The sequence below is a fragment of the Gracilinanus agilis genome, chromosome 2 (assembly GCF_016433145.1).
Source record: "Gracilinanus agilis isolate LMUSP501 chromosome 2, AgileGrace, whole genome shotgun sequence".
Lineage (NCBI taxonomy): Eukaryota > Metazoa > Chordata > Mammalia > Didelphimorphia > Didelphidae > Gracilinanus > Gracilinanus agilis.
In genome coordinates this window covers 226282367-226295171 of record NC_058131.1, presented here as the reverse complement: position 1 = coordinate 226295171, position 12805 = coordinate 226282367, and the positions used below count along the sequence as shown (strand labels likewise).

The window sequence follows — 12805 nt, the reverse complement described above, 5'->3', positions numbered from 1 at the left end:
ACACACACACACACACACACACAAATTCACAAACATTCTCTGCCCTCAAAACCATTATTAATACCCACGTTTCCCCAGTCTTTCCCATGACTCAGTCATAGTGAAAATGCCCTCTCCAACTTCATGCAGTATCTCCAAGAAAAACAGTAGGAGTTTCTCACATTGGGCATCAAATTACTATTAAAATTCTAACTTGCCTACAGCCAGAATCCATTCCAGGCTGCTGTGGATGAAAAGATTTGCTCATTTGCAAGCTTTTACTAAACCCAAGATTACTCTGCCTTTCCCCAAGATTATTTTTAGGTGTCCTCTGAAATGACTTGTGTTCCATTCCAGCTCCAGCTCCAAGAAAGGGGAGCCTATTGGGATTTGTCTGAGAGTTATTCCCACCCACCCTCTGCCTCTCATCTCATGGGCTCAAATCTAGTTTAGATCAGCCCTGTAAACATTACCAACCAGACTTACTTTCTTCCATGTCGATATATACATGAAGTCAGCCTGTATACATGAAGTCAGCTAGATTCGGGTTCAAATCCTGCCTCAGATACTAGCTAGGTAAGTCTCTTCCCCTCTCTCAGTCTCAGGTGCTTCATCTATGAAAGGGCAATAGTAGCACCTATGTCACTGGCAGATAGGTGGTCCAGAGTGGATGCCATGTTGGAACTGGAATCAGGAAGACCCGAGTTCAATTCTAGACTCAGACCTCCTGTCTTGTCTGTAAAACTGAAGATAATAATAGCACCTACCTCTCAGGGTTATTGTGAGGATCAAAAATTACATATATATTTGTATATGTGTGTATATGTATATTTATGTGTAATTAAATATGCATACAAATATATATGTATACTTAATAGTATGTTTATATATTTATAAATATTTAATATATTTATATTCTCTAAATGCACATTTATGTATATATGATATATTTATGGATATTTTATATATTTATATGCATATAAATATACATTCATATATACTTGATGCATATAAATTTATATATTTATGAATATTTTAGTATATTTAAATATAAATAAATGGACATTTATGTATACTTGATATGTATACATTTATATATTTTACATATTTATATGCATATAAATATACATTTTCTATATATTTAATGTATATATTTCTGTATATTTAATTCATATATTTATTTACCATATGTAACATAAACATATATATGTATGCGCACATATCCATGTATACATAGTCCTATATAGCCAAATGTATATATAATATTTTGTGTATGTATGTGTACACATATAAAAATGTTTTGCATATATGTGCATGTGAATGTTTATAAAGTGATTTGTGTATGTATGTACACACACATATATATACAAGCATATATACATATACACACACTATATATATATATACACACATATATATATATCATGTTTTACAAACATCAAAGGACTATGTAAGACTTCCCAAAAGTCTCAGTGTCATTTGTTTTTTATAAATTGTATACATTTTCAAATAATTATTTATAGTAATTTATATTATAAGTAAGATATAAATATAAATAAAATATAAAAATAATTTTAAAATAAATCGTATACATTTTAAGACAGAAAGAGCAGTTGAGGTTAAGTGATTTGCCTAAGGTCACTCAGCTGGGATGTGTCTGAAGCCAGATTTGAACCTGTGTTCTATCCACTATGTTACCTAGCTACCTCTAGTTTAAGCTTAAAAAAAAATTTTTTTTAACGCTATGCTGAAACTTTTGGGACACCCTTTATAAATATTTAAGCTTTTTTAAAATTTGATTTTGTTGTTGTTTTTGCAAACATTAATGTGCTATAAATATTAGCAGTCATTCAATTCCTCAATGCCTCAGTTTCCTTACCTGTTAAATAAGAAGATTGGACTTTATGGTCTTTGAGTTCCTTTTCAACTCTAAATCAGTGATAGATAAATCATTTTATGTCTCTGGGCCTCAATGTACTCGCCTAAAAATATAATAATACCTGACATTTACATTTATGTACATCTTTAAAATTCACAAAGCACTTTACACATATTACCTCATTTGGTCCTAACAGCAATCCTTCAAAGGAAGGGCTATGGTTGTTGTTATTATCAGCCCGATTTTAAGGATGAGAATTCTAGTCCAGGTCTTTTTGACTCCAAGTCCAATGCACTAGCCACTGTGACTCATAAAATAAAGCAGTAGAACTAAAACCCAATCAAAGTTTATAGGATTTATCCCTTCCAGCTCTAAGATTCTATAATTTTTACTATTCTAGAAAAGGGAATAGATTAACTGATTTTTGTTCATCATTCATTTCAGTCACGCCCAGCCCTTCATGACTCCATTTGGGGTTTTCTTGGCAAAGATACTGGAGTGGTTTGTCATTTCCTTCTCCTGCTCATTTTGCAAATGAAGAAACTGAGTCAAACAGGGTTAAGTGAGTCACCCAGTGTCACAGGGCTAGTATGTATCTGAAGCTGGATTTCAACTCAGGTTCTTCCTGACCCCCAGCCCAATATTCCATCTACTGTGCCACCTAGGTACTCTGGTTTTACTGATATATGCCATCAAAAACTATTTAGGAATTATACTGTCTGAAAGCATTTCATTCAGCAGTGTTCTAGGAATTGTTTACCAACTGGTTCTTCTCCAAAAAATATTTATATTTTTTAAGTTTAATCTGCATTATTAGCATTTTCTTTCATTTTTATAAGTCTGGAAATCACAACAATAAATCAAACCCCAATTTTTAGCACTGGCTGGTTAAATGATTTTATTTTATTATTTTTTAAAATAATTTTTAAAAATTTTTTCCAAGGTTACATGATTCATATCCTCTCCCTCCCCCCTCCTGGAGCTGATAAGCAATTCCACTGGGTTATACATGTATTATCTCTCAAATCCTATTTCCATTGGTTAAATCATTATTTTATCACTCATGACAAGCAGCCATAGTGGCTAAAGAAATGGCCTCCAGCTTTTGACTCATTGACTGTGGGACTCAGGCAAGTCACTTAACTCTTCAGTGCCCCAGGCAAGTCTTCTGCCATAAATTGCAGGTGGGTGCCAATGTGCATTACAGAGGGAAATTTCCTCCTCTGAGAGTTCTTTTAACCCATGAAATCCTAGGTCCCTACCCCATCCCTCGCTTCCTCAGGATTGAGATTGGAAAAGACATTTCTTCCCTTTGCTACATCCTCTCTGAAGCCATTAATGATCTGTGGGAGGCTCCCAGAGAGCCAGCATCCCATTCTGCTTCTAAAACATCTCTCCCCTACATGATGATAATATTATGACTTTCCCTGCCTGAAGTATATACGGAAAGGTCTCAAGAGTTTTTGTGTACTTGGAAACAAGCCAGCAAGGAAAAAAAATTCTCCTAGGGCCCTCCTCTTTCTTGTTGATCCTGCCAGCTGGGGAATGACAGCTGGAGCCAACTGAAGCCTATGTGGGGCTCTCAGAGATGGTACTGTCTGAACAATAACCGTTACTGATGATCCGAGCTGAACGAGAGCGAGAAAAGCTTCCTAATGAGGGACAGGACTCTTGTGAGCCTCCCAGGCTGGAAGCCTCCTTCAGGCACAAACAGCTCCTGCTAGACTCTCTTTTATTAGCATGATGCTTCAGCCAGTGACAGCAACATGCTTGGATTCCATGGGGCATGTCAGCTCTTCTGCCTCTGGCTCCACTGATTTTTGATTAGACCAGAATTCGAGGATATTTATTGCCTTTTAAGGAAGATACAGGGGAGATACAGTTCCCACCTTTGTGATAATATCAGAATCATGTTGTGTGGGAAAAGCTAGAAGAATCAAGATTGCTCCTCAGGTCTTCACCTTGCCCAGATTTCTTTCTTTCTTTCTTTCTTTCTTTCTTTCTTTCTTTCTTTCTTTCTTTCTTTCTTTCTTTCTTTCTTTCTTTCTTTCTTTCTTTTTTTTTTTGCTTTGATTCTTCTTTTGATCTTTGTCTCTCAGATCCAAGGAAATCTGGGTGCCTGCAGAGGGATTGCTTGGGGTTTCTTTAAGCTAAGCTCTATGAGATCAGAGCATTTGGTAGGAGCCCAGGAATAAGTGAATAGTACGGGGCGTCTGCCATTCCAACAAAAAGCCTCCAGTTGCAAACTTTTTGCATAGGTTTCTTTGAGGTAGTTGTTAGGGGACATTAATGAGTAAGTCCTTTTTTGTGGAGTTGGTGGGCATAAATGAAAGGAATCTACCTTCTATAACAGGAGTTCTTTTATTTTATTTTTTAATAGTTTTTCCGTGGTTCCATGATTCTTGTTGCCTCCCTTCACTCTTTCATTCCCACTCCAGGAGATGACAAGCAATTTCACTGGATTATACATATATTATCATTCAAATCCCATTTCTATATTATATAACAGAAGTTATTAACAAATGTTTTTCTTCAAACACTTCCTCACCATATGACTGGGCAAGTCACTTAATCCCAAATGCTTAGCCCTAATCCATTTTCTGCCTTAGAATTGATCAATTATAAGTTAAAAGGTTTAAAGGTTTAAAAAGGTTTAAAGGTTTAAAAATGTTTTTAAATATAAATAAATAAAATATACGTAAATTTGTAAATTTATTTAAATAAATGAAATAAAATATACATAGCAAAACAAAGATAGCCAAAAATGCAGTTATCAAAATGTTTTTTCTTTAATTGTGAACTGCAGGTTAAGATTCTGCATCCTCTAATAATTTTACCTCTATTTTTAATCTTGTTCAACTATTTCAGTTGTATCCAATTCTTCATGACTCCTTTTGAGGTTTTCTCATTAAAGATACTTGAGTGGTTTGCCATTTCCTTCTCCAGTTCACTTTACAAATGAGAAATGAAAGCAGACAGATTTAAATGACTTCCCCAGGGTCACCCAGCTAATAAGTGTCTGAGGCCAGATTTGAACTCACAAAAGTGAATCTTTCTGACTTCAGACCTAGCACTCCATCCATGAGGGCTATAATAAAGTACACTTCCAATAAGCCTTTCTTCTGGTTCTGCTTACTTCACTCTGCATCAGTTCATGTAGGACTTTCCAGTAAGCTGTCAGTATTAATACATGTTTACTGAATAAAAAATATCATTTCCTTGATAATTCATAAGATTCATTCTTTAAGCTAGTAGGACTTCATTTCCTCTCTAATATTTAGTCCAGAGCAAAGGATGAGATGCTGTCATAGAATGACCTGGCTTCAAATCCCACCCCGGTTGTTTACTACTTGTACAATCTTGGACAAATCATTTCCCTTCTGGGGGCCTCAGTTTCCTCATCTGCAAAATAAAAAGTCTGGCACAGTTAGTCTCTGAAGTCCTGTCCAGCTTGAGATCTGCAATTTTTCTCTGCCCTTCTCTCAGAAGGATCCCTGAATAATGGGCAAATCCTGGACAATGGGGAAGGAGAATTGAATTGTTGACCTATCATAATTGGCCTTCCTGACTCCTGGCCCGTAAGGCTAGACCTTTGCTTGATTTGCTCCATTTTCTGACCTAGATCAGTTTTCCTTTCTCATTAACAGACAGATCTTTCTGCTTGCCTCTCTAACACCATCCCAACCCCACAGGCTATGACTTTGCTGCTGTCCTGGAGTGGTTTGCAGAGCGTGTGGATCGTATCATCCTGCTCTTTGATGCCCACAAATTGGACATCTCTGATGAGTTCTCAGAGGTCATCAAGGCCCTGAAGAACCACGAAGACAAGATGCGAGTGGTGTTGAACAAGGCTGACCAGATTGAGACCCAGCAGCTAATGAGAGTCTATGGAGCCCTCATGTGGTCTCTGGGAAAGATCGTCAATACCCCTGAGGTCATCCGGGTCTATATAGGCTCATTTTGGTCCCACCCCCTACTCATCCCAGACAACCGCAAGCTCTTTGAGGCTGAAGAGCAAGACCTCTTCCGAGACATCCAGAGTCTACCTAGGAATGCAGCCCTTCGGAAGCTCAATGACCTCATTAAGAGGGCACGGCTGGCCAAGGCAAGTCCCATCCCTTGGGGAGAATGAAGCCCAGAGGTTATCATGGCAGTGGGAATGGGCAACATGGGAGAGTTGAGAAGATGATGGAAGAGAATAGACCAAAGAGTTGTGACTTGGGAGGGCGTAGAGGGTCAGTGAATATTTTTGGAATGACAGCCTGCAAATGTTTGCCTTGAAGAGAAATAGGACATACCAAGACCTTGTAACACGTTCATCTCCCAAAAGAGTCACAGGGAGGATAATGAAAGGGAATTTTTATTCCCTTTATCTATTTTAAGTGAATCAATCAAGAACTTAAAGTATCCCTACTTAACACTTAGTAAGTCACTAACAAAGAAAGTTCATGGACCTACTGGCTCTATGGAGAGTTATGAAAAGATGCTAGAATCCAGGGAAAGTAGAGAGTATGGGATAGGGAAGACAATTGACTTTTAGAAGAAGGATGGGAGATGGAATGAGCAAAGATAGAAGGGATATCTGTATATGTATAGATATAGAAGAGATAGAAATTGTTATTGATATAATTTATATGGAGATAGTTCTCTATAAACAGATAAATTTCCACCTAGAGAGAAAGATAAAGAGAGTCTTTATCCTTTATTTCTTTTTTCTTAGGTCCATGCCTATATCATTAGCTCTCTAAAGAAGGAGATGCCATCTGTGTTTGGGAAGGACAACAAGAAGAAGGAGCTCGTGAACAACTTGGGAGAGATTTATGGAAGGATTGAGAGGGAGCACCAGATCTCACCTGGGGACTTCCCCAACCTGAAGAAAATGCAGGTAAGCAGAGAATAGTTCCACTTGCATAGCGAATGTGAGAGATCCAGGAGAACCAGCACACCTGGTCTCTGGCTCTAGAATAGTGTTGAAATTATTATTGAGCTTATACTCATATAGTGTAGGTTAAATATTAAAAAAAAATACAGCTCTTAATGTCTCACAGAAAGAGTTTGAATGTAGAATTAGAAAGTTGACTACATACATTTTAAATCCTAACCTTCCATTTTAAAGTCAGTACTGTGTATTGGTTCCAAGGCAAAAGAGCAGTAAAGGGCTAGGCAACTGAGGGGGGGGTTAAGTGGCTTGCCCAGGGTCACACAGCTGAGAAATGTCTAAAGCCGGAATTGAGCCTAGGACCTCCCATTCTTAGACCTGGCTCTCAATTGGGAGCCACCCAACTGCCCCTTCCTGACTATATGAATTAACCCCATACAGGGCTCTGGGTCAGAGAGTTAGAACACTGAATTTTTCTGTCTTGAAGGGAACAGTATGTTCCTTGAGATTTCTTGGGGTTTCTGAGAACTGGCTGTAACACTCAGATAGGTGTGAGCAACCATGGATTTGGATGTGTTTGTGAGACCCAACGTTCTCAGACTTTCTTTGGATGGCAGTTTGTTTCTCAGGGCTGAAATCTTAGCTCCTTGTGAAGTGGGTGGAATTACGAAAGCCTCTCAGGCCACCGTTGGGACTTGAATCTCCCAAAGAGTTCTCCTCATTGGATTAACTTTTATGAAGGGCAATTTCTCCCAAGATTGTATGCATGGCAAAGAGAAAATGGTCCCTCTGAAGGAGCTCATAGCATATGGAAGAGCCAAATGTCTAGTCAATCTGTTGAATGAAATTTTCCTTCCTAAAGGTATCCATTTCCAGGTATTGGTTGGGAATTAATAGAGATTTTGGTGAAAGTGGTTGTCAGAGTATACTGGTAGCATGGGAAGAAGCACTTATGTTGCTGGGGAGCTTTGTTTGCTCACTGAGCAGAGAATATGAGGAATGCAGAATCATGGAAAGATAAACTTGAATGGGGCAGGCACTAACTTAGGTTGAAGTACCTGTTAATTAAATTACTCCAGATAGAAGGGATATTGGAAATCCTCTAATCCAGCTCCTTCATTTTAAAGGTCATTGGTTGGGTCTAACCCTCTGCTTTTTAGGTAAATGAAAATACATCAGCTGCTCCTTTGACTTTTTGTTAGCCAAGCCCTGGGAGAACTAAGTTAGAAGTGTCCAAATTAACATCTGCTTTCAAAATGTGGCAGTGCTTCTTAACATTCTCCTGGATTCTCATCGCACCGTGACTATTTTCCCAACTGGTGACATGTTCCTAGAGCCCTAAGCTGACTTCCAACATGCATACTGGGCTGGCAGCCAGAACAGCCATTGTAAGCCTTCATCTTATCACTGTCTCTCAGCTCAAGTCAGGGATGAAAAAGTCAGGCAGACTATTCTTGGCTCTGGATGTCTTAAGTAAATGTGAAATCTCAAAGTACCTCTTTGGGTTGTGATACAGAAGGAGGATGAAAGGGAGGACAGATTTGAGCCTTGAGCTCCTGAGTTCTCTCAGTCCTAATGATTTTTTTTTAAACCCTTGTACTTCGGTGTATTGTCTCATAGGTGGAAGATTGGTAAGGGTGGGCAATGGGGGTCAAGTGACTTGCCCAGGGTCACACAGCTGGGAAGTGGCTGAGGCCGGGTTTAAACCTAGGACCTCCTGTCTCTAGGCCTGACTCTCACTCCACTGAGCTACCCAGCTGCCCCCCTAATGATTTTTTATGAGGGTCTTGGGGCAATGGATACTACAAAACATTTTAGCTTAGAGAAATTAAAAAGATATCTTTTTCCCACAGGATCATAGACTTAGCTTTGAAAGACTGATGTCTAACCCACCTTTCCCTCCCCAATTTTACAGATAAGGAAACTGATACCCATGCCTGTGATGTGACTTACCAAAGGTCTCACAGTTTTACTATCACTGCCATTTACCACATTCTCTTGGTGTCTATATATATTGCCCTAATTCAGTTTTCCTGTGCCTTGGTTTCTTCATCTGTAAATGGGGACAAAACAGGGATGGTTAACTACTTCAAAGGGATATTATGAAAATTAATGAGACAAGGTATGGAGGCTAGGGCTCTCCTAGTCAGAGGGAATAACACAATTCGTTTTATCTTTCTCTTGCTCATCTCATCCATCTCAGGACCAACTACAGGCCCAAGACTTTTCCAAATTCCAGCCCCTGAAGAACAAGCTGCTGGAAGTGGTCGAGGACATGTTAGCTCATGACATCGCCCAGCTTATGGTGCTGGTGCGTCAGGAAGAGACACAGCGGCCGGTCCAGATGGTGAAGGGAGGGGCTTTTGAGGGGACCCTCCATGGGCCCTTTGGACATGGCTATGGGGAAGGAGCTGGTGAGGGCATTGATGATGCTGAATGGGTGGTAGCCAGGGACAAGCCTATGTATGATGAGATCTTCTATACCCTGTCCCCAGTTGATGGCAAAATCACAGGTGCCAATGCTAAGAAGGAGATGGTGCGTTCCAAGTTGCCCAACACTGTGCTGGGCAAGATCTGGAAGCTGGCAGACATTGACAAGGATGGAATGCTGGATGATGAGGAGTTTGCCCTGGCTAACCACCTCATCAAGGTCAAGTTGGAAGGGCATGAGCTGCCCAATGAGCTGCCTTCTCACCTCTTGCCCCCTTCCAAGAGGAAAATGGCAGAATGATAACGGATTTTCTGAATCAAGCATGACCTGGAGTGAAAGATAAGAAATGTAACAAGATAAAAACACACACCCATACACATATAGGTTTAAAAAACTACACCTTTAAATAAGGATGACCACTTTTATCAAGATAGCTAGAATTTGACTGGTTTTGACATGTGAATGGGCCCCCAGTGTTGGTAGGAACCCATCCAGAGTACCCAGGTAGGTAATTCAGGGACCTCTAACCCTATAACTCAAAATAGGTTTCCTGATGCTTCTTTCTTTTCTCTTTGACCTCAAGTCCCTTCTGCCTCCATTACCCTAAGATTTCTTACTTCAATAGAAGTAGTCACCCTAATTTAAAGGTGCAGTCACCCGGAGGTGGTATTCCAATTCTTGGCTGATTTCTGTTATTCCCAACCAAGAATCTAAGTAGACAAAAAAGGTATTTATCATAATAGGCAATTAACTTCTTTCCTGTGTATTTTTTATTTGGCTTCCTAATATGAAATTTGTCTAGGCAGAGTAGGAAACATAAGAAAACAGAGAAAAACAAACAATATCCTTCAAGCTTTTGTTTTCTAGGTTGAAGGAAGAAGCCAATACATTAACCTTATACACACACACACACACACACACACACACACACACACACACCATGCTAATTTACTAGAGGCCTTGTTCGGCTGATCTGGCTGTGGACTCATTTAATTAATCGTGTTTAGAGAGATCCCAGAGAAAGGGGATTAAAAAGATGAAAAGAAAACCAAAGCTAACCATCAGAATTCACCTGCTGATCTTCAAAGGCAAAGGAATTATTGAGAACCAGTATAGGAACATTAAATACACATGTAGTATACACTCTTGAAAGCTCTGAAGTTCAGGTATCTAGAACCTAGCTGGGTGAAGAAGACCAGGTGTAGGATTATTTCCTTTTCTCTCTGATCCTAAAGCATGAAGACACTTTGTAAGGACAGCTTACCTTCCTTATAACCTGCCTCCTGCTCATGTTACCTGACCAAGGAGCAGAAGGTGGACAGTCACTATGTCCATCTGCTAAGTGGAATTAGAGAACCTAAGTGCTCTACAAGATTGAGACTTCTCTAGGACCCACATTATGGAAACTCAGCAGAGCTACTGGCAGGAGTGGGTCGGACAAACTGATTACCATTCCATATTCTTATGTTCTTTTCTCCTTGTCTCCACTGACTCTTTTAACTGCATTCAGATCATATCCCTTTTACAGTATGGCCACCCATTCACTGTCAGAAAATCCTTCCATCATGAGTTCCCATCCTGCTGGGGTTCTCAGTGACAGCTCTCCATCCCCCTCAGCATCCCTTCACGCATCCGCGTTGCCTGTCTCCCTCCTCCAGTTTGTTGATTTTGTCATATGAGCATCACATTGTTCCTTCGCATACTGTGTTCATATCATGACATATCGTGACAAATCCCAGATGTGTCTAATTTATTTTATGTCTTTGTTCCTATTCTATAGAGAAATATTACATGTATCTATTACACATTTATTCTTACACTGCATATTGTCAGCCACCCACATATTAACACAATGCTTCATCCTTTGGTACCCTTGGTCATTGAAATGGGAGAATGTGGGAATGGTGAAGTAGAAAGACTGGAGCTCTTTGAAGGCATTCTTGTAAAAAAGAAGCTCACATGATTCTGCCCTGAAGTCTACAGAAAAATAGACTGAAGCCTGATTGCTTTGGGGATATCTGCTTCAGAAAGTTCCAGCAGCTCATCCTGGACCAAGTTGACAAAAGCCACAAATGGAATACTCATATGTTCCCACATTTGAAGAGCAAAGAAAGTCTTCAAAGTTGGAGATTTCCTTCTGTATCATCTAATTCCTTTTTTAGGATGAAACAAAAGGGAAGGTTCCCTTTTCATGGAGTTCATTTCATAAGCAAGGAAAGCAGAGTCCAATAAGACCAAGTACCAAACTTCCGGCCCCTGAGGTTTAATGTCCTGGCTCTGCCATGTCTGTGTGGCATCAAGCAAATGAATTAACCTTCTTGGGCTTCATATTCCTTGTACAAAATGAAAAGGTTGGACTAGACCAGAAATGTCAAGTGTGCATTGTGACTAGCCATATTCTGCCCAAACCAAATTAAAGTATAAATGATAGTTAACAAAATAAATTTTAAAATACAATAGAACATAGATAACGTTAATATATAGTATTCTTAGTCAGTGTGTGGCCCACTGGATCCTTTGGTAGCCCCTACTTGATACCACTGGAGCAAAAAAAATCTCAAAGTTGACTTTCCACTCTAAATCTAGGCTTCTTTGGAAAATGGAGTAGGTCACCAGAAGTCAAATCCATAGGAAACAGTTAATGTCGTTTAACAAAAGGCACTGGATTTGGGATCTGGAGACCCAGGATCAAATCTTGACTCTGCTCTTAAAATAGCTGGGTGTCTTTGGTCAAGTCTTCAACTTTAGGGCTCCAGTTTCCTCATCTGCAAAATGAAGGAAGTGGAAATAATTGGTCTTTAGGAGGAATGGGAAAGAGAAAAGAGTATCTTTTCAAAGAATAAAGAGGAAATCTGTGAACTTTTGCCCCCCTCATTCTCAGATACATTAAACTTTGATGGCATCTATCCTCATTCCCCTTCGAATTTTGTTATTGTTGAGTTTTTTGGTTTTTTTTCCCTTTACCCTCCCCTTCAAAAGAGCCTTCCTGAGGATCCTGGAGGAAAACATGAATCCACTCTTTTGTTTGTCTGTTTTGTTGTTGTTCTGCTTTGGAATTAAAGCAAATTTTAAAAATGCATGTGGTGAAAAAGCAGCTGGAGACCCTCAGGATAGGTTAAGAGTCAGATAATTCTCTGGGTGGGAGCTCTTCCCTTTGGGAGGATGCAGTATCACGTGAGTTATTTGTATGCAGAAACTGACTCAGCCTGAAGAAAACACCAGACTAGATGTATAACAAGACCTTCTAGAAGAAAGTCCTTGAAAGCCCGGTTCCATAGCTCCCCCAGATTGCTCCATAGGATGGCCAAACATTGACATCCCTTCAGTACTCACACATTCAGAGTCAATTTTGAGCACAAATTCTAATTAAATAAAATCTGATTAAATAAGGCTTTATTGTGTTCTTTTGTAGATGAATGAATATGACATTATTTGCCCATATTTTTGAGTTGCCTTCCCCCAGTATGGTGATACTCTACTCTGAACTGTCCTTGCCCTCTTTCCTGTAGCCCTCTCCCTCCACTTCCACACATCTGGGCACCTTTCTTCATTTTTTGGAGCTAGTGGCAATGAGATAGTTTTTTTCTCCTTTTGGGTCTGGCCCACAGATCTTAGCCTTGATGGCCCCATGCGCTAA

The 12805-nt window shown here is 39.5% G+C and overlaps 1 protein-coding gene across 1 annotated transcript in view; it reads left to right on the top strand.

Moving 5' to 3' along the window:
- Positions 1-12558, top strand: part of EHD3 (EH domain containing 3) — a 57139-nt gene extending 44581 nt beyond the window's left edge. Inside the window, exons 4-6 of the mRNA XM_044663700.1 lie at positions 5551-5963; positions 6579-6743; positions 8941-12558. Of these exons, the coding sequence (XP_044519635.1) occupies positions 5551-5963; positions 6579-6743; positions 8941-9468 (1106 nt within the window). The 3' untranslated portion in view covers positions 9469-12558. The remainder of the gene's footprint in view (positions 1-5550; positions 5964-6578; positions 6744-8940) is intronic.
- Positions 12559-12805: the final 247 nt, after the last annotated feature.